The 23,534-nt window shown below is 36.6% G+C and overlaps 1 protein-coding gene across 1 annotated transcript in view; it reads left to right on the top strand.

Annotated features, from left to right (window-relative positions):
• RELN (reelin) overlaps positions 1-23,534 on the top strand; it is a 548,597-nt gene that overhangs the window by 416,751 nt on the left and 108,312 nt on the right. The window contains exons 28-31 of the mRNA XM_049783824.1: positions 1,575-1,807; positions 8,414-8,571; positions 9,903-10,110; positions 12,341-12,417. Of these exons, the coding sequence (XP_049639781.1) occupies positions 1,575-1,807; positions 8,414-8,571; positions 9,903-10,110; positions 12,341-12,417 (676 nt within the window). The remainder of the gene's footprint in view (positions 1-1,574; positions 1,808-8,413; positions 8,572-9,902; positions 10,111-12,340; positions 12,418-23,534) is intronic.

Raw genomic sequence — 23,534 nt, 5'->3', positions numbered from 1 at the left:
CCTGCAAGTGCCAGCCAAGGAGGGACAGCGGTTTGATCCCCCGGCGTCCCATATGGCAACCCCAAGCCAGGGGCAATTTCTTAGTGCTTAGCCAGGAGTAAACCCCTGAGCATCAAACGGGTGTGGTCCAAAAAACAAAAAAAGAAATAAAAAGGAAAACATTAAAATGTTCCAAGTACATAAGTATGTATAAATGCCTAAGAAAATTATCAATTATCAAAACTATTGATTTGAAATGATTAGTTGATAGGATATTAAATCTGATTCACTCAGGAGTTGACAATGTATATTTAGAATATACAACAAAAGTTTTGGTGTCATTTATATAGAAATGTGCATTTTTATGCCATAACAAACACTAGGTACTAGAATATAGACATGAAAAATATACCCATAGCCTTCAGAGAACTGAGAAACTAGCAAGTCAGTCAGTTATAAAAGTGAACAGTCACTTTATTGTAATAGGAGTGCTATAGTATAATATGTCTGGAAGCTTATTATTTTTTTAGAGTACAGGGCATAGGGCATGGCTTGTGTATAATATGTTAAAATATGTTAGTTGATTAAATGGCTGGTGGAGGGAGGGTCACATAGAGGGGTGAGTTATAGTTACAACTCTTTGGAGTTAGGACTATAGCCACCTGATGACTGAAAAGGAAATATGAAAATATCTGAAAATAAAAATTTGAAAGCAAAACTGAAAATGAAAAATTTGGAAACTTCATGGACTTTGCTGTATTATCACAAAGATTGATCTTAATTGTGTTTTAATGTTACACTGTCATTTGAACATTAACTCAAGAACAATTAGTTCTGGAAGATTCTAACACATTGAGTGTAAGAATCAGACTTGTGTTTTAGAAAAATCATTCTAGAAACAGTCTAGATACTGATTTAACATATGAGAAATTTGGAATTACTCATTCATTTACTCAACAAATATTTATGAACCCACTAGTATGGGCCGGGCTCCTTTCTAATCTATGAAAATAAACAGATATAGAAAGTGTGGAATAGGATGATGTAGGGTGGGTGATATTAAGCCTAGACAAAAAGAAACTGAAGGAGTGAGTTATGCCCTATCTGAGAAAGAGCATTCAAAACACAGATACAAAGACCTTGAAGTCTGAGTGTGCTTGGAGAAAAAAAAATCATGAAGATATCATTGTTATGAGACTGAAAAAAGTGAAAAAGTGAAAAGGTGAAGCCAGCAGGGAAAAAATCAGACTTCAGCCCTTGCTTTTAATAAAACAGCTAACAAAAGCATAATATACCATTACTTGGGTTTTGAAATTATCACTCTGGTGATTGGCAGGGGCAGATCCAAAACAGAAAGATTAACTGAACCATCAACGAAGAGATGATGGGAACTTGGCCTAGTGTGATGGAGAAGGCAGAGAGAAATGCTCAGATTGTTATATAGAGTTTGAGTAATGATGCTAGAGCAGTCATCACAATAAGCAATAAGATCAGGTGAAAGCATGCCAAGAAAGTAAAGATGTTCTAACTCCTTAATTATTAAGTGATGACTTAGCACCAAAACCTTGTCTGATTTTTGCCCTTCTTTCTGATAGCTGAACATAGGGTGTGCCAGTCAGTTTAGCAGTGCTGCTCCAGTTCTTCTTCAGTATTCTCATGATGCTGGTATGACCTGGTTTCTGGTGAAAGAAGGATGTTACCCAGCTTCTGCAGGCAAAGGATGTGAAGGAAATGCCAGAGAACTAAGTGACCCTACCATATACCACACTGGGGACTTTGAGGAATGGACAAGAATCACCATTGTTATTCCAAGATCTCTTGCATCCAGGTAAAGTAACTGGTATTATATGTCAAAACTGCCACTTGAAGCATCTGTTCAACTCAGGACTTTATCATTATAATCACTGGTGTTGCTGCTGTTATTGATTTGGAGCATAGTTAAAAATAGTTTTAATATTTATGGTTTTGATGCATAAAATTACTTTATCTTCACCACCACCAAGGTGCTAAAGACCCTCTATTACTCTTCATTTTCTCTCCCCACAGTACTTTTAATTTTTTAATGCTTTATTTAAGTTTTATTTTTGTGAGGTTTCTAAGGAGTTTCTAAGGAGTTATACCTGGCAATGCTCAAGGCTTACTCCTGACTCTGTGTGCAGAGATAATTTCTGACAGGGTTTAGGGGACCATATGGGATGCCAGAGATATAACTCTGGTCAGTTATGTGTAAGGTAAGCACCCTATCTACTGTATTATCTCTCTAACCACATATATTAGTTTTATAATTCATGGCTAAGGGTTTGGGCCAAAGTGATTAATACAGCAGGTAGGGCAATTGCCTTGCGTGCAGCTGACCCAGGACCAACCCAGGTTCGATTAACCCTGGTTCATTCCCAGGCATCCCATTTGGTCCCACCAAGCCTGCAAGGAGTTATTTCTGAGCACAGAACCAAGAGTAGCCCCATGAGTGCTGCTGGGTGTAGCCCAAAAGTAAAAAAAAAAATCAATTGATAAGGCCAAGGGTTTGTTATCATTTAATACTGTTTACCCCCATGGTTTGTTTCTATATAACAATTTAGACCATTCAGTTTTATACTCCCGTTAGCTTCTTCCACTTAATTTTAGTCCATCCAGTTTCATCCTAGACGCAGCAAGTGCAAGATTTCATCTTTCCTTATAGTTGCATAATATTCCATTGTGCATATATAACAAAAATTTTTGTTTGTTTTGGGGCTACATCAGGAATATTTAAGATCTATACCTAGCTCAGGGCTCTGCCACCTGAGCTATATCCCTGGTCCAGAGATCAGTATTTTTGACTTTGTCATTATTCAAATGATAAAAACACATTCTTCTTATTTAATCCTAGAATATATTACTAAATTATGATTTACTCAGGTCATTTTTGTGGAGAACTGAAATGGTATCCTAAGTATTTGCTTTGCTTCTCGGTGCTACAACCTAATATGTGTTTTAGATACTCCTTAGCATCATTCTGCAGTATGTGCAGCTCGCCTTTTTCCTTGGACGTGGTGCCTGTTAATTTACAGAACCTAAAAGAAATGGGAAACACATAGCAGAACATTTAGAACATATATACTCTGAAAAAAAAGAAAAAAACAGAGATTCATTACTAGACATTCATTCTCCAAGTCTAATGTCAGGGATTTAAAAAAAAGAATTCTTGAAAATGGAAAAAATGGGAGTCTTACATACATATAGAAGTATACCTGACATTCTATAATATTGTTTATTATATTATTATATTTTATATGTTTTATATCATATAATGTACATGTGTTATATGTAATATATAATAATATAATATGTCATATGTTATATGATTTGTGATATATTGGATTATTAATATTTAAATATTATTATATAGTACATGTCTAGGAGTGATTTCTTACTCTTTTTTAAGTTTTATCCATGTTTTCAACTGAAAGTTGATCTCTTGTCCATCTGTTCATTTGGAAGTATTTTGCCCACAAGGCAGCAATTTTACTATAGTTACTACAACATTATCCTTTCACACATAATTCAAATAATAGTGCAGCCCTTAAACTCCTGACCTCCTGCACTATCTTCCTTTCCACGGATTTCTCTGAAACTGTGGCCCTACCATGGTTCCCCCAAATAGCATCCAGTATCTCCTCTGTGAAGTTGAGGAGCATCAAGTAGTGCATATTTGCTGTGATGACTAGGGTTTCAAAATATTGAAAGATATCACAATGAAAATAGTCCAAGCAAGAGCCAAGGAACACAAGCCTTGATTTGATTTGATTATCAAAAGCCAGATACTGTAGAATAGAATCTGAAACCAGGTTTGATTGACATTGGGAGGAAAAATCCAATTGTTAAAGCTACATGTAAAAAATAAGAGAAGGTTGTTCTTCGCAATCACAGAGTCAGCCATTATTTTGAGGCTTTTTAACATATTATTAGCTTTTTGGGTGAAGAAATATTTCCATTAGATTTCAGCTTCCTGGTTGATTTGACTAGCATCCAGTCTGTGCTTGATGGCAGTTGGGACAGAAAGCTCTCTGCTCAATAGTAAATGTGTTTCTGTTTTAACCCAAGCCAATTGTTGTTCCTTCTGCAATATGTTAAATTCTGCTATCTCCAAGCACAATGTTAGAAAGCTGAGAATGCTAAGTGTGAAAATTGCTAAAATTTGGAAGTATTTTGCCCACAAGGCAGCATTTTTACTATAGTTACTACAACATTATCCTTTCACACATAATTCAAAGCTGATTTTTTTCCAAAGGAGCAGTTTGTGCTCATATTAATTCTTGTTCTTGCCTACAGAGGAGAGACATTAATTGCAGTAAATATTTGCTATGTCCCTGTGACTCCTCCCAGCTGGTTGTATCATCCCTAATCATACAGCCTGATCTAGGTTTCCTAGACAGAATATAAACAGTTGGGACCAGAGCAAAAGCACAGCAGGTAGGGTGTTTGCTATGCATTTGACCAACCTGGTTGAATCCCCAGAATCCCAGATGGGTCTCCGAGCCTGCCAGGAGTGACTCCTTAGTGTACTGCAGGACAAGGAGTAACTCCTAAGTGAAGAGCCAGGAGTAACCCTTGAGCGCCACTAGGTGTGGCCCAAAACCCAAAAATAAAATAAAAATTATACAAAAAGTTTTCTCCAGGGTTGCTAGGAATATGGTTGCTTGGTATTCTGCAGAAGTTCTCCATCACCACCCATTGCTCATGCTCCTGTGCCCAGGACAAGCAGGTGGTTAGGAAGTAAGGTTTAAGAGGCAGATGCAGCACCTCTCTGATATGTGGTGGCTGAAAAGTGGAGTACGTGGGCTGCATAGACAAATATTTCTGGCCACCCAGGTGTCTTCCAAACAAAAGAGTTGGGGAAAGACAATAAGAGATTATTTTTTTAAATTATTTAAACACTGTGGTTACATAAGACTATTCATATATATATATGTATATATATATATATTTTTTAATTACAAAGTTGTTTGTGATTGAATTGTGAAAAGATCATGTTCCGACACTCATCCCTTCACCAATGCACATTTCTCACCACCAGTGTCCCTAGCCTCCCTCCTACTCTATTCCCTGGGGCAAACATTTTTCTTGTCTCTCTACAATGATAGAGTCTTATCTTCTACTTCTTTTTTTTTGAAATGTATAGGATAATGGGGAAGTTCTATTGAATGATATGTGCAGTGAAATCTCACTTGCTTGATTCTTTTCCTCAACTGTCTCTTCCTTCTGTATCTTCCCAGATATTTCTTCCTGCTCCTAGCAATTAACTCCTCAATACCACAATTACCTGAACTGTATTTTTATAATTATCCATGTAGGGGCATGACCCAGTGTGTATCATCCCTTGACTGTGGGCTACAATAAACACACTAGCCAAGAAAACTTCTGCTGCCCTCCGTGTCATTTCCATAGTACCATGTGTGCCTTGTTGTAGGTACTTGAGAAATACCAGTTAAACAGAAGGATGTGGAATGAAGATAGGATCAGTAGACAAATTTCTGCATTGAACACCCCTCCAATTTTAAGAAAATGTGTTTTTAAAAGAGGAATCAGTGCAATTCAGTGGAAAATCATTGCTCTGCATTCTGAGGTATCTCCCTGAAAAAGCATCAGCAGTACATACACTTGTATATGTAGTGATACACATATTAATAATGGTAAAGCCATATTTCATATTTTAAAAATGTCAACTAAAGAGGGACTGGAGTGATAGTACAGCAGGTAGTGTGTTTGCCTTTTATGTGGCCAATCTGGGTTTCATCTCAGCACCGTGACCACTTCTGGATGTGGCCAAAAACTATATCTAATATATACAGATTTATATAATAAAATCTATCCATGCTTATCAACTTAACTTTTACGCTACCCCCCCACCTATTTCTTGCTATATGATTTAAAATAGTTTTATGTATAGATATGAGGGGAGGAGAGAGAGAGGGAGGGAGGTATTAAAGAGAAGATAATTCAAGGTTAGGTTTCTGGATTTGGTCTAAGCCTGCTTCATCTATAAAGTTAAACAGTTAATAGAACAATGCTTTTACCCAGATAGAGGAAGCTGGATTAAGGGAAAGAGATTATATTTACATGGCCTAGAGAGATAACACCACTGTGGGTAAGGCTCATTCATGCCTTGCCCTTGCACATGGTTAACCTGTGCTCAGGATCCTGAGCACCTCCAGGAGTAACCTCTGACCACAGTTAAGGGCAGCTCCTAAGTATTGCTGAGTATGGCCTAAAGAAGAAGAGGAGGAGGAGAAGGAGGAGGAGGAGGAGAGGAAAAAGAGGAGGAGGAGGAAGAGGAGATGGAGGAAGAAGAGAAGGAGAAGTAAGGGGAGGAAAAGAAAAAAAAAATTTCTTAAATTTTTAAGAAAATTTTTCCTGGGGTCAAATATTTGGCTTCTACTACAGAAACATAAATGAGGAGATAAAACTAACTTCTAATCAGGGGTTTTGTATAAGAAAATTGAGCAGGTTCTGAGGTCTCTGCATATTCTTTGGGAACAACTCTCAACTGGTCATCTCTTCAGAAGTCTTAAGAAGTTCCTTTGGGGCCGGGCGGTGGCGCTAAAGGTAAGGTGCCTGCCTTGCCTGCGGTAACCTTGGACGGACCGCGGTTCGATCCCCCGGTGTCCCATATGGTCCCCCAAGCCAGGAGCAACTTCTGAGCACATAGCCAGGAGTAACCCCTGAGCATTACCGGGTGTGGCCCAAAAACCAAAAAAAAAAAAAAAAGAAGTTCTGGGAAAAAATTTGTTTTCATATGCTAAATCACTTGATAAGCTTAATGAGGGAACTTTCTTGATGAGGGAAATTTTTTTCTTTTATTCAATTATTTTACTTTAAAAAGTAATAGTATTAGATATATCTTTTTGTCCATAAACCTCCTAAACAGTATTCAGGGACCAGGGAATCAGCAGTGCTGAGCCTGGCTGTGTGGGCTGTGGGCTTCAATTCATGGTCTCTGTGACTCTATGCAGCTTAGGCCCAATGGTACTGGGGCTGGAAGGGGCACCCCAGGAGCACTCACAGATCCACAGGATCCACCTTAAATTTGTAGGCAGTGAGGAGCCATGTGGTATCAGGAATCAAACTCAGGGCCTTCACACATAAAGCACTTTTGACCTGTGAACTATTTCCCCAACCCAAGCCTAATCTGTTTTTAATTCCATAAGAAATTTAAAATATGTTTACCTTCTTCTTGACCATATTTAAAAATATGTTTAACACTTAGTTAATCAATCTCTGATCACTTTTTATACCAAATAAATAATACTGTTAACTACATTTTTCAAATTTTCCAAGAGTATATTATTTACAGTAATAAAAAGGGGACCAAAAAAAGTCTGAAATTATAGTTCATTGTTGCCTAATTACCAAAAAAGAACCAGAAAGAAAAAATTGATACTGCTGTGTTATTTTTACAATAGCATAGGAGACAAGGAACCATCTTTTACAACAGTTATTTTTGACAGTCTTCACTAATTTTAATATACTTTACTTTTATTACTAAGACACTGGATTCATTAAAAAATTCTATAAATAGTGGAAACAGCATTAACTAGAATCTAAATGGTTTCATCTATCTTGCCTTTTATGTCAGTAGAACTAACAAGGAAGAGAATTTTTGGATATGAAATTAAGGGTGTGTTTTCATATATTTGCAAAAATTAAGATTTATTTGAGTGATGGGGGAAACTGTAAAGCATGTGAGACAAGTGTTAGATCCAGACCTTCAAACTGTAGTGGGAAGAGGACTAGGCAGCAGTGCTGCCACCACTGTGGTTTCAGGGTTTTTGCATCACAGGGACAAGGATCCTTGGCATTGTCCATTGGTAATGGCCAGTGTTCATTGACAGCTCAGTTGGTTTCTCAGAGCTGATAGATTGAACTCTTAAAGATTTTAAGAGAGATGAAGAGGAAGGTATGGAAGGAAATAAGTTGAGTAGAGCTGTGAACACAGAAAATTCTGGTGGCAACTAGCCAGACTCCCCTTATATGTCTTTACAGACAACATTCTATTTGATGTCACAGGAATTCCCAAATAAACTCTTCTAAAAGTAAAAAAAGCACAATGGAGCAATAAAATGTTAATTAAAATAGTGTCTTTCTGTTTCTCGTTTATACTGAGAATGTGACATGAAAAAACATCTAAGTGAAAATCCATAATGTGTCTATTACAAGTCTTCTATACCCAATCTCCCTCACTAATAAAATATTTCTACTAAAGAAATCATAAAATTTTAAGAAAGATTGAAAAACACAACAATGAATTCTCATTCTTATAATTGTTATATTGTCAATGAATTCATGTATTCATTCATTTGCGAAAAATTCACTTTGAGCTATTTTTGAACAATTCCCTAGATTGTGGTTTGGTATGAGCTGTTGATAACAAGATATATGTCTTTTTACCCAGCAGCAAGACCAGATTCCGATGGATCCAGGAGAGCAGCTCACAAAAGAATGTGCCTCCCTTTGGTTTGGATGGAGTGTACATATCAGAGCCTTGTCCCAGTTACTGTGGTGGTCATGGGGACTGTGTATCTGGAGTGTGTTTCTGTGACTTGGGATATACAGGTAAGTCACACAGATGTGTGTGTCCAGTATTCATCTCTAATTGTTTTATTTCTCTTACTTCTCCAAAGAAATATATTCTGAATTTATTCTTCCTTAAATCTTATTGGAATTTACAGCCTGGGTACATGAAATGCAGAGATATCTTGAAGTTTTGAGGTACCTAAGGAAGATAAACTAACTACAAATCTCACTACCTAAAAAGATTTATGTATTATCAATAGCAATAATAATTAATATTGCTAGAGGCCCTATTTCATGTTCATAAGTGGCAATTAAGTACTTTTTATTTTAATCTCATTAAATTCTAATAGTATCCTACTACTATAGGGCACTCTGTTTTTGTTATGTTTGGGGCCCACACCCAGCAGTGCTCAGGGTTTCCTCCTTCTACTGCACTCAGAGATCACTAATGGTGGGCTCCAGGGACTTTGTGTGGTGCCAGGAATTGGATCCAGGTCAACTGTGTGCAAGGCAAGAGCCTTTACGCTGTAGTAGCCTTCCTACTGCCTCTTCAGCCCCATCAAATACTTTTTGTCCCTCTTTCCAGTTAAAGAAACTGACATAGAGGTATTTTGAAACTCTCTGTGCCACACAGCTAAGAGTGCTGGAGTTATACTTCAAACACCAGCAGATTTTCTCTCAAACCCAAACTCGGGCTTTGACAATTCAGCTAAAGAGTTTCCTATGTTTCTTACATTGTTTTTTATAGGAAATATAATGTCATACACTTACATTTTTTATTTAATTTAATCATAAATCCAGGACTGCCAAAAAATTAATTTGTAAGAAAAGAATTTTTCTATCCACAGTTACCCTTGGATGTTGCTACAAGCAAAAATTAAAAAATGGAACTGAGATTAAAGAGTATAATTGGAAAAAACATTATAAACTTCAAGATATTTTTTAGAATTTTTCATGGAAAAAAACTTCAAAAGGGTCTTCCCGCTTTTCTGTGGTCTGTTCTTCATTTGGCATGTGACCAAAGACAAACATATGTTGTTGCAGTCTCTGCTGTCACTAGTGGTTGCTAAAATCTGAGATTAGCTCTCAGTTTTTTGGATTTTCTAATACAAGGGTAGAAAATTAGCAAATGTAATTATGGACAAAATTTATTTCTCAGTGTCACAGATCTTCTGAGTGGTTGCCAATATCTCTTTACTAAAACTTTAGAAATTTTTGATGGTGATGATAGCTATATTTAAGGCAGACAAGTGTGAGGTACAACTTTTCATGAGATTTTTTTTCTTTCAACACTTGGAGAAATGCTATTTTCCCATATACAAAATCTGCCTTCTAATGTTTAGTCTTTCTGATGTATTTTTTCTTGGCAGCTGCACAAGGAACCTGTGTGTCTAATGTCCCAAATCATAATGAGATGTTTGATAGGTTTGAAGGGAAACTCAGCCCATTATGGTACAAGATAACTGGAGGCCAGGTTGGAACTGGCTGTGGGACACTTAATGATGGCAAATCTCTCTACTTCAGTGGCCCTGGGAAAAGGGAAGCAAGAACTGTCCCCCTGGACACCAGAAATATCAGGTATGCAATTGATTGATATGCCTATCGATGTACATAGTACTTGCAACATGTGGTCCAGCCTAAAAAACTCTGTTCTATTACTGAGAATTTATATAATAATATTATTTAATAACATTATAACTAAATATTCTTATATGTAAAAGTGAACCCAAACTATAGCAATTTAATTTCTCAGTCTATTAAAATTCACAGGACCGGAGAGATAGTTGAAGTACTGAAGTGCACATCATATGTGCAATCCCTGAGTTTGATCCCTGGTGCTGCATGCGGCACCTCAATCACTGTCAGGTGTAGCCCTGGTTGCCCTAAGACTAGCAACTCTCAGAACCCCCCTGGTTGAACATTGTACCTGTCAGACCTACTCCACTGGACATAGTCTGTTGGGAGTGATCCTGGATTACCTAACACCTCTATGTTTGGCCACTACTTATGACAGATTAATATAGGATCATTTAATAGATATTTAATTGACAGTTAATAGTCACTGAAAAGACAATTAATAGTGTGGCAAGCTTGACTCGCATGCAACTAACTAAAGTTTAATCCTAACCCCTAGATGATCTCCCAAGTCTCACTTGGAGTTATCCATGAGCACAGAGCCAGGATTAATACCTGAGAAACTCTGAGTGTGGCCCCAAAACAAAAAATTGATATATATGGATACAAGTCTCCTGTCAAGGAAAAGATTTGCAAATGCTTTTTAACCATTCAGCAGATTGCCTTTTTCTCTTTCTAATGGTAGTCTGTCCAGAAATATTGAAAATGTTACATTTTGATGAAGTCCAAAATCGTCTTTTTCTTTTGTTGTTTGTGCTACAACACTTAAACCATAGTTCCAAAATCAGTAAACAGTCATCGCCTGTTACTCTAATATATGCCCATATGGCCAATGGGCATAACAAACCTTAGTATATGACTAACAGGATACAACTAATTCAGGATGACAGTGAGAGCCCCTTTCTGCCACAGGAGAGCAGGATATGGTGGAGATCTTGAAACTCTGCTGGTGGGTGTGGCTCAGTAGCTTTGTAAGTCTAAAACATGAATTAATTTAAATATTAGTACTGTTTTATGTCTTGAGACTTCAATAAAATATTTTTAACAATTTTTTTGGTTGCTGAGCTACCCATGGTGATGCTAATGGATTATTCCTGGCTCTGTACTCAGAAATTACTTTTGGCAGGCTTGGAGGACCATATGAGGTACAGGGAATTGAACCCAGGTTGACTGCGTGCTAGGCAAATGCTCTACCTGTTTTGCTATTGCTCCAGCCCCACATTTTTCTTACCCCCACTTGTCCTCCAGCCCCACAATTTTATTTAAAAAAAAAAAACAGTTCTCAGACCACTCACATAGTGTTCTTTGTAGTTCTTTATGTGGCACAGATCCCCTTTTGTCTAAACTAGACAATAGAGCACTGGTTCATAACACTGGAAATAAAATAGTATGGCAATTTGATTTTCTAAAGTTCTTTACTACTATGAAGACTATTTGGCATTATTTTGACTGTATTTCAAGTTGAATGAAGAGTTTCATAACTTCAAATTGTGTCCCAAAATTATTTATTCCTATTTAAATTTATCAATAGTCACTCCAGAAAAGTAAAATACCTTCACTGACACCTACTGGTAATAGAAATAACTGCTTTGTTTTAAGGTTAAATAAAATAACATAAACTGTGCTTGTTTCGCAACTAATGAATTGTTTGAGAATTGAAAGATAAGAAACTAATTAAGTACTTGAAGCTTTTAGGCCATATCCTCACTAAAGTCTGGGTTTTATATAACTTCTCTTCTGCTTTTCCTCTATTTATCTTTCTTATTGAGGCTTATCTGTCTCAGAGACACTATTTTGGCTCATGATAAACAGAGTACAAATTACATCCAAGTGACTGTTGGTTGTAAAAAATAAACCATCTAAGTTTTGATCAGCAATATTTTAATAACTATTTGTCCTTAAACAAAAACATTATTCAACTTCTATATATTTATGCATTTTCCAGTGAGGAGATTGCCTGGACTGAAGAAATTGCCATTCAGTACTCATTAAATTACATTAGCAGAATAAAGTGAATGCTGTGTTTTCTTCTTTTAAATTCTAACAAAATTAATTTAGTTAATAATCTCTAAGGGTTTTGTTTTGCTTACCATGTATTTAAAAGCAGAAAGCACAATCTATTCTGAACTTACCTATGTGTAAGTTACTGAATGTGTTTTTTAATTTTTTTTAGATTAGTTCAGTTTTATGTACAAATTGGAAGCAAGACTTCAGGAATTACCTGCATCAAACCTCGAGCTAGAAATGAAGGTAAGATGCTACAGTTACATAAAATCACAATGCTACATAAAAACCACAAGTTACTGTTGGCAGATTTGTTCATTTTCCTCCCAAAGTTTGTCCAAGATTTTGCAAACTGATTTACTATCCCCAAAGCATCCCTTCTTTTCTCCACTACTGAATGAGTGGCTGCAAATAAGGCATGATTTTAAAAGATTCCTCTCCAAACCCTTAAGTCACACCCTGCATACTCTGTCTGGATCAAAGCTTGTTGGTTTTAGGAACCCTGTTACCCCTGACTTTTTACAAGGAGAAAAAGAAATAACAAACCTAAGCATCCAGAGAGGAGGTGATGAGGTGAGAGTAGACACATGTTTGAACAAGGCATTTCTGAATGCAAATCAGGCTCTTCTTCCTGTGGGAATTACTGCAATCCTTAACAGGAAGAGCAGTTCTTGGTAATAATAAACATTAACTCTATTGCATACTTATTATATGCAAGGCACTGTTTCCAGCATTCTAGCCATGTTCAATTCATTTTACTCTCCACCATACCCTTTACCACAGGTATCTTATTTGTCCTGTTCCAAATGTAGAAGCCAAGCCATGGGAAGATTAAGTAATTTACCCAACATCAAAGAGGTAGTAAGTGGCTGAGCAGAAATTCAACTATTCTTGTTATCTTAAAAGCTCCTATCTTTACCATCATGTTATAGTGCCTCTCTCTCTGCCCAGAACTTTACAATCTAGGCATCCATACTGTTATCTATTCAGTACAGTGCTGTGAGAAATACATAAATACTTCAGCCATCCCAGGTGACTTTTAAAAGCTCTACAGATATGATAGGATATTCTTTAAAAGACCCTGAATATGTCTCTTAAAGTGCAGGGCAAAATAAAAATCCATAGCACAAAATCCATGGGTTTCTCATTTGGGTCTTCTTTCGAACCTTGATATCTCCTGGTATCATGTGAGTGGTTTATAGTTCTAAGTATGTTATGATCTCAGACACAATTGACTTAAACAAAACCTCTTAATCACTAGAATTACTATAATTCTGTTCATTAATTTCAATGTCCTTTGCCATATCACTAATTAGAAACTTTTATGCCTAGTTTTTGGTTTCTTAGTACCATAAGCTCTGTAATTATCCAGATCATCTATTTACCAAGACAGCCCAGAAACATTTTTAGACCATTATTAAATGGTCTTAATTTCTTTGGTAAATATTTATTATGAATTTGTTTTGAGTCACACACTAGTATGGGGGTTATGTCCACAAGTGTTGCCATAATACCAATGCATGTGATGGTTCATAATCCCCCCAAAATGGTATTTCAGAAGTTGCTGTTTTATTTTATTTTTCCATTTATTTGAGAGGAAAATATTGTAGTCTTTCTAGCCCCAGTAAATGTAGAGTGCAGGGGATGGAGAAAGATTGATAACATCAATCATGATGAATTCCGTTAAATTACAATAAATATCTACCCTCTAAATCTCAATGAGTCAAAACAAAAACCATTTCCCCATCGCTCTATATGTTCGTTTGGGTTCTCCAAGTTTCTCATCCCAGCATCCAGGACAATGAACAGGTGCTGTGTAGATTATGGATGTTGCCAGTGATGTGGCAGAGAAAGAGAGAATATTGAGCCATATTGTATCAAGTACAGGATACTAGGCCAAAGAGATAGTACAAGTAAAGCACTTGCCTTGCAACCAGCTGCCAGGATTTAATCCCTGGCACCACATATGTTCCCCTAAGCCCTGTCAGGAGTGAGCACATAGCCAGGTGTAATACCTGAGGACACTTGGGTGTGTCCCTAAAAGAAAATAAAAATGCAGAGTACACTTGCCAAAAGCAGTGAGTGGTAATTACTGACAAGACAGCTGCCCTTAACAAACCTTGTACTCAAGTAGCAGGATCATAAAATAAACAATAAGAAAAATGAGCAAGAAATGTTCCATGGCCAGGTTTGACAGAAATAAGAAGATGAATGGAAAATACATTTATGCAGGGAAGAAGTGGATTCAGATATAGTAGCTTTAAGGTAGCTCATTCAACAAGCAACACAGATTTCAAACTTTGAAGGGTCAGAAAAAGTCAATCCATAGCAGGCCATGAAGAGCTCATGGAAAGCTTTCCAGGCAAAAGAAACAGTATAGGTCATGAAATATACAGGAAGTGCTATATTAGGGAGTTAAAGAGAAGACTTCCTGACTCATGTGGATGAGGAATGGTGTGGGTGAGGGCCCAGAGCCAAGTCAGATGAAATCTTTACGGCCATCAAAAAGAGATAGTGTCAGTCCATGTGCTGTGGAAGCCACTGAAGTCTTTCAGACCAGGCAGCACTGTAACCTAATTGAACTTTTAAAGTTCATCCCACAGAAATAATCTGTATTACAAAACCAACGGATATGTCTCCAGCATCACTACTTTGCCCAGGTAGAGATAAGAGGAGTACAGAAGGAGGCTGGTTCTATGAAAAGCTTGTTTTTTCTGATTGGCAAATTAAAGCGTTCAAATATTTTTCTTAACTGTTGCAGGAAAAAAAAAATTATTTTTTGCTTTTTTGGGCCACACCCAGTGACGCTCAGGGGTTACTCCTGGCTATGTGCTCAGAAATTGCCCCTGGCTTGGGGAGCCATATGGGATGCTGGAGATCCAACCGAGGTCCGTCCTGGATCAGCTGCGTGCAAGGCAATTGCCCTACCGCTGTGCTATCAATCGACCCCCAACAGCAAAATTATTTTAAAAATGATGTGGGATTGGTATAGAGGAGAAATTGTATGCATAATTTTTTTCTAAAAATTTTAAATTCCATACCCTTATTTGTATCTGAGCAAAATTAAAAGCTGTTTAGAGTATATGCAATAGGAAGCATTCACTTTATCATGGCTGAAACATATGAAAGTTATGTTCTATACTTAGTCTCAAATTACAAGAGTAATTTGAGTCTATACTTCAATTTCCTTTAGGCTCCGGTTAGTAACCAGTGTTTCGGGTTTTTTTCTCAGCTAGTCTCAAGCCATTTTTTGAACTCACTACTGGTTGTGTAATTCACATCCCACAGACATGTCTTTTTATTGAAAACTGGCTTTTAAAATGTAAATCTACCTAAATCCTTGAACAAATTTCTTCCAGTAATCACAGTAAAAAAAATTTTACTTACCCAAGCTGAAACATCAGTTTGCATATTTAGAATTAGAATCAAAAGTAGGCTATTTTCAGTAATACAGGGCAGGAGGCAGATGGAGTTGTCATTTTAAAAAAGAAATGTTTTACATGCCTTCAACACTTGGTAGATAAGCTAAAATGGCTTGATGTATTCAGATGTACAACGTGTTAGATGACACAGCTAATGAGGCTCAGCAATTGATATAAATATGGAGATTACAGGTTCCCTAATTTGCATTTCTCTACTGTTTGATACTTATCTGGAAGTCACACCTTCATTGTCCCTTTTTATTTTTGTTTTTGTTTTATTTTGGAGTCACTGCAGGCATGTTCAGAGGTTACTACTGACTGCATTCAGGAATTACTCCTGGTAGGTTTTGAGTGATCACTTGAGATTCTTAGAATAGAACCCAGGTCAATGGCATGCAAGGCAAGAGCTCTAAACACTATATTGTCACTCTACCAGGGGTCCTCAAACATTTTAAGCAGGGGGCCAGTTCACTGTCCCTCAGACCATTGGAGGGTCTGACTATAGTAAAAACAAAACTTATGAAAGAATTCTTATGCACACTGCATATATCTTATTTTGCAATTAAGAAACAAAACAGATACAAATACAAGATGTGGCCCGCGGGCCATAGTTTGAGGACCACTGCGACCCTTCATTGTCCTTTTGGATTGAGGTCCTCAGCTTTGCAGACTTTATTGCTGTCAATGGTATATATGACACTCCTGAGAAAACTGATGAGGAGAAGGGCAACATATAAATCAAACAAATATATATTTCTTGATTTTACTCTTCTCATGTTTCAATATGCACCTGAATCTTTGGAGAGCCTGATTTAAATGCAAAGTCTGATTCAATATGACCAGGGTGATGTGCTGCATGATAAATTATCCAAAACTGAATGGCTTAAAAGCAGCAAACATGTATTATCCTCCAGTTTCTGTGAATCAGAACTTCTGGAACAGCTTAACCAGATGGTCTGACTTCGGTGCTTTAAGAGGATAAAAGCTTGGAGGGGAAGTATGAAGACTCAGCCAGGCTTTTAGAATCAAGTTCCAAGGTGACTCACTAACAGGGGTGTTGGAAAGAGGCCTCAGTTTCTCACTTGTGGATGTTTTCAGGGCTTGCTTGAGTGTCATTCCTACATATAGGATCACTTTCCCTAGAGAGATAAAATAAATGACAATGCCTTTTACAGATTAATGAGAAATCATTATTTCTACCATATTCTTTTCACTAGAATAGAATAAGTTCAGCTACGGTCTAAAAGAGAATTGATAGCATCTTTTGAGCATGGAACTTCATTTAGAGAGTTTATGGACTCAGTTTACAACTGCTATAGGAAAGTGTCTGCTCCTGGGGAATCTGCTGCTAATCCTTGAACCATTATTTGAATAGAAGATGCTAGAAAGGAACATCCAGGGAGGTTTTAGCCTCAAAATACTGTATGTTATTGTAATATACCTTCTGAATTGGTAAGCTTCAGAAAATGATCTAAATTATTATCTCAGGAGTTTAAACTTAAAACATACTAAGCCAATTTAATAGCCATAAAATAAACCTAAAATTTGAGTTGTTCATTATCTTAGCCACACACACACACACAATATCGCATTTAAAAATATTTTGGGACATTTTGTAAGCAAATATTGAAGATAGGAGAAATAAGTTTTGCAGACATTCTTTAACTTGATTAGAATAAACACTAAAAATAGGCTTGCTTCAGTTTTTTTTAGGGACTTTGGGAAGACTGCCTTCTGGGTCTTATGGGTCTATCGATATCAGCCACTGAAATTCTTTTTTTTTTTTTTTTGGTTTTTCGGACCACACCCGTTAGATGCTCAGGGGTTACTCCTGGCTACCCGCTCAGAAATTGCCCCTGGCTTGGGGGGACCATATGGGACGCCGGGGGATCGAACCGTGGTCCTTTCCTTGGCTAGCGCTTGCAAGGCAGAGACACCTTACCTCTAGCGCCACCTCGCAGGCCCCAGCCACTGAAATTCTTAACTCTCTTCATTTCATTTCTTTTCTTTACTTTTCTTTTCTTTTTTTCTTTTTCTTGCTTTTGGGTCACATTTGGCAGCACATAGGGTTTACTCCTGATTCTCTGCTCAGAAATCGCTCCTGGCAGGCATAGGGGACTCATGGGATGCCGGGATTCGAACCACCATTGGTCCTGGGTTGGCTTCTTGCAAGGCAAAAATGCCCTACCGCTGTGCTATCTCTCCAACCCCTTCTCTCTTTATTTCTATATAGTTTACTATCTCCCCAGAAAACTATCATTTTATCCTCACATTCAACATGATGAATTAATTCTTTTATTATATCATAGAACTCTTATATTTCTAATTTTTATATATCACTAATTATTCCTGGCATTATCTTATCAAATAAACTGACAGTAATAGATATGTTATCAATTTACCTGAAAGAGTTTCTTTTGTTGTATTTTTTAAATTTTTAATTACTGTAAATTACAGTTACAAAGTTATTAAGTCTTAGGCACACAATGTTCCAATACCAACCCTTTCACCAGTGTTCCCAGTTTCCTTCCCTCCCCCAGCCAGCCTCTAGAATAGGCACTTTTCCCCCTCTACCTCCACCATTATCCTAGTTTTACCTTCCCTAATTTATTCCTCTAACTCCAAGCCAAGTAGCAAGTTTCCCAATGAAGAAAAGTTTCTCTTTCCAGTAATCTGTTCTTGAGTACTTGGGTTGTTTCCAGGTTTTGGCTATTGTGAATAAGTGTTTCAATGAAAATAGGAATGGATGTCTTTTCTGGATTGTGTTTTTGAACCCTTGGGATATATTCTGGGATTGCTGGGTCATCTGAAGCTTTGTTGCTAGAGTTTGGTTGTTTTGTTTTGTGGGGGTTTTTTTGTTTGTTTTATAGTTTTTGGTTGTTTTTTTTTTTTTGAGCAGTGACCATACTGACATCCACAGCTGGTGAATCAGTTCACATTCTCACCATGAAAATAGTGTCCCTTTTTCTCTACATCCTCACCAACACTGCTGCTGGTGGTTGTTGTCCTTTTTCAAGAGGGTAGGTCTCCGATGGTATATTATTGTTGTATTTTCCTGATGATTAGTGATATAGAACATTTTTTCAGTTTTGGGGGGCACTTTTTGGGAGGAAGTTTCTTTTTATTTTTTTCTCCTTTTTTTGATGGGGTAGGATGGTTCCTTCATATAGCCTTCTACCAGTGCTTTATATATTTATATATTAACCCTTTATTAGATGACTGGTGAGCAAAAAGTTTTTACCACTTTGTTCTGTTTTGTGTTCTGGTCAAGTTTTTTTTTGAGGAGCAAAAGCTTCTTAGTACTTTAATGAGATTTTTTTTATTATTGCTTCCACTTGCTTTGTCAGTCTAACTTCAATGTTAGAGAGAATTCTGCCTATATATTTCTCTGAATATCTAATGGATTCGGGTTTGATATTGATGTCTTTAAGCCTTTTTGATCTGACTTTTGTTTATGTCATTAGAAAGAGGTCTGACTTTTTTTGCACGTGGATGACCACTTTTGCCAGCACCACTTGTTGAAGAAACTTTCCTTACTCCACTTTATATTTGTTGCTCCTTTATCAAAGATTGACGGACAATATACCTGTGGGTCTGCCTCTGGATTTTCAATTCTATTTCATTGATCTGATAGTCTGTCCTTGTTCTAGTACCATGATGTTTTAAATATTACTGATTCATAGTAGTGTTGAGGGAAATGATGCTTACAATCCTCTTTTTCCTAAGGATTGTTTTGACTACTGGGGGTGGGATCAGAGGACTGAGTATTGTTCTATATAAAATTCAGGAGTGTTTGATCTATTTCTTTAAAAAATTCCATGGATATCCTTTTAGAGACTGCATTGAATATATATATATATAATATATAATATAATATATATAATACTTTGGGGAGTGTTGCTATTTTATAGTAATTCTCCCAATCCATGAACAGGGTAGGTGTTTTTATTTAATGTCATCTTTTTTATTTTCTTAAGAATTGTTTTGTTGTGTGTGTAAGGTTGTTTTTTTGTATAGGTCTTTCACCTCTTTAGTTAAACTGATTTCTCTGTACTTTTCTGAGGCATAATCTAAAATGGGATAGATTGTTTTAATATCTTCTATTTTATTATTCAGGTATAAGAAAGCAACAGATTTGTGTTAATTTTTAGCCTTACGCCTTACTATAGAAATGTGTTGGTTCTAGGAGATTCTTTTGGTAGATTTTTAAGGGTTTATAAATATAGTATCATATCATCTGCAAATAGTGAGAACTAAACTTCTTCCTTTCTGATTAGGATGCCATTAATATCTTATTTTCTTGTCTAGTTGCTATGGCAAGTACTTCCAGTACTTTGTTGAATAGAAGTGGCTAAAAGAGGCAACCTTGTTTTGTACCAGATCTTAGAAGAAAGAAAGACTTTAATTTTCCACATTGAGTATAGCGGTTACTGTGAACTTACAGTAAATAGCTTTGATTACATTTGACAATATATATTGAAGAAAGTTTATTTAATTCCCATTTTATTATCATAAGAGGGTGCTTGAACTTGTCAACTGCTTTCCCTAAATCTTTTAATATGATCATATTTTTCTTGTATTGATACAGTATATGACAAAGACTGACTTTCATATGTTTGCATTCCAAAAATGAATCCCACTTGATCATGGTGGATGGTTTTTGGGTAAAATGCTGGATTTTATTTGCTAATGATTTGTTGAGGATCTTTCCATCTATGTTCATCAGTAATATGGGTTAGTAATTCTCTGTTTTTGTGGTGTCTCTGTCTGCTTTCTGTGTCATGTTAATGTTTGCTTCATAGAAACTATTTGGGAATGTTTCTGTTTCTTAGATTTTTCTGAAAGAACCTGAAAACCATTAACAGTATTTCTTTTTTAACAGTTTGAAAGAACTCACTAGTGAATTTATCTGAGTCTAAGCTTTTGTTTTAGGGGATAATTTTGATTATCAATATTATTAGCAATAGACCTGTTCAGTTGCTCCTTATCTTCTTTGTTCAGCCCTGAGAGATTATAGAAGTCCAAAAATTTAGCCATTTCATCTAGGATTTTTTTTATGACATAAAGATTTTCTTTTTTTTTTTTTTTTTTTTTTAGTTTTTGGGTCACACCCGGCGTTGCTCAGGGGTGACTCCTGGCTGTCTGCTCAGAAATAGCTCCTGGCAGGCACGGGGGACCATATGGGACACCGGGATTTGAACCAACCACCTTTGGTCCTGGGTCGGCTGTTTGCAAGGCAAACAACACTGTGCTATCTCTCTGGGCCCGACATAGAGATTTTCAAAGTAATCCATCGTTATCTTTTGAATTTCTGAGGTATCTATTGTATTATCTCCCTTTTAATTTCTAAGTTGGATAATTAGGATTATCTTTATGAATCTTGCTGGTATTTTATGAAACTTGTTTATTTTTTAAAGAATCATTTTGTATTTTCATTAATCTTTTGGATTCTTTTTTACCTGTGATTCCAGTTTATTCACTTCTGCTCTTTAATTATTTCCATTCTCCTGCTTGCTTTGGGCTACTTCTGTTGATTGTTTTTCCAGTTTCTTGAGCTGTACAGTTAGGTTATTTATGTGAATCCCTTCTTCCCTCTTGATGAGTGCTTGAATAGCTCTTAACACTGCTTTAGCTGTGCCTTACAGGTTCTTCTAGATAGTGCCATCCTTCTTGTTTGTTTTTAGGAAACATTTGTTTCCTTTCCAATTTTCTCTATGAATCAACTGATTGTTCAGAAGTAAACTGTTTAATTTCCAGATATTTGAATTAATTTGTCCCTCTCTATTTCTAAATAGCTCTCTGACTCTAACCTTTAATCATGAAGTCAGTATTGTCTAATTCTAGTATGACCACTCTGGATTTTTTTATGGGGAGGGTTGTTTACTTTGAATATTTTCTTCTAGTCCCTAACTTTGAGTCCGTGATTGCCCTTACTATTAAAATATGTTTCTTGCAGACAGCAGAAAGTTCAATTCAATTTTCTTTTTTTTTTTTTTTTTTTTTTTTGGTTTTTGGGCCACACCCGGCGGTGCTTAGGGGTTACTCCTGGCTGTCTGCTCAGAAGTAGCTCCTGGCAGGCACGGGGGACCATATGGAACACTGGGATTTGAACCAACCACCTTTGGTCCTGAATTGGCTGCTTGCAAGGCAAACACCGCTGTGCTATCTCTCCGGGCCCGCAATTCAATTTTCTAATCCACCCTGATTTTTCTTAATTGGTATATTTAGATCACTGACATTGAGAGAGGTTATTATCATGGAGTTTTGTACCATTGTTATATAGAAGTTTGGTGTTTTGGTTACGTTTTTCTTGTATGACAGTAGCTACTTCCATTCATGTAATGCCAGTTTTGAGTCTTTGAAATTCCATGAACTGTTGTTCCATGAACTTGCGTATTGTCCATGAAGTTGAATATTGTCTCTTCAAATCTGAATGAGAGACTGGTTGGGTAAAATATATTTGGTGAGGCATTTATTTTATATCTTATTTTCTTCTTACTATATTCAACCATTGTCTTCTGGTAGATGCATTTAGTTAATCTATAAATTTTAAGGATACACCTTTGGATGTGATTTTCTTTATTGTTCTTGATGCTGTAAATATTCTATTTCTATGACTTTCATCATTCAGATTTCTTAATCAGAATTGCCATGAAGTCTTTTTATTTGTGTCTCTTTACCTTTTACCCTTTGGGCTTCTTGAATCTCAGTGCATGCACTCTTCGACTCTGGAAAATCCACAGTAATAATTTATTTGACTATTGCGCCTACATTAGATTAGCCTTGCTGGTATTCTGGGACCATGATGACTATTAGTTGTTCCCCTTGAGTTTATCCCAGAGTTCATTTGTCTGCTGTTCATTTATTTATTTTTTGTTAATAATTTTTATTGTGACCCAAAGTGCATTACAAATCTTTCATAGTAATATTTTAAGTACATAGTGGCATTGAATCTGGAGCATTCTCATCACCAGTGTTGTCCTCCCTCCACCTCTGTTCCCAGCATGCATCCCATATCCCCCTCCTTTGCCCCTGGGCTGCCAGTATAAGTGGTCCCCTCTGTGTCTAGCTTGTTGTAGATTGGGCATTTATTCTGTTGACATTGGCTTTGGATTTGGGTTGTCTGATAATTTTTTTATTTTCACTCAATGGTCATACAACTGTTTGGTCTTGGTACTATCCATTTTTCTCCTCAATTTATGAGGCAGAACATGAGGATTTAAATTATGTGGTTCTGTTTGAAGAGGGAAAGAAAAGCAAAAAACAAACAAACAAAAAACCAGGAGTACATCTAGAGAGTTATAAATACCAATTTAAGAGAAGAAAGGGGAAAGGGAGAAAAACATAACAAAATGACAAAAAAATACAAAAAAAGAACAGACAAACAAGAAAACAAGAACAAAAAAAGCTACAATGACCAACAACAACAAAAAAACTACAATGATGGGGCCAGAGAGATAGCCCAGCAGTAAGGCTTTTGCCTTAGATGCAGAAGGACAGTGATTTGAATGCCGGCATCCAGATGGTGCCCCGAGCCTGCCAGAAGCGATTTCTGAATATGGAGCCAGGAGTAATTCCTGAGCACTGCCGGTGTGACCCAAAAACAAAAAACAAACAAACAAAAAAAAAAGTAGCACCACCACAATACAGACAAGAATCATGCAATAATCACAAGCTCAAAAAAAGAACAGAAATTGTTGTTGTTGTTGTTCTTCTTCTTCTTCTTCTTCTTTCTTCTTCTTCTTCTTCTTCTTCTTCTTCTTCTTCTTCTTCTTCTTCTTCTTCTTCTTCTTTTTGCATAGGCACAGTAAATATTGGGGATATTAGAAAAGGAATTTCCTTGGCCTAAGATATATAGGGTTTCTCTGCCCTTGAAGCATACTGTCATAGGAATAGCTACAGGCTCCCTACATGCTCTTTTACTCTCCCCTAGGTCTTTTT

Source organism: Suncus etruscus, chromosome 1, assembly GCF_024139225.1.
Source record: "Suncus etruscus isolate mSunEtr1 chromosome 1, mSunEtr1.pri.cur, whole genome shotgun sequence".
NCBI lineage: Eukaryota > Metazoa > Chordata > Mammalia > Eulipotyphla > Soricidae > Suncus > Suncus etruscus.
The sequence above is the reverse complement of the archived record's forward strand: the minus strand, read 5'-3'. Positions and strand labels throughout refer to the sequence as shown.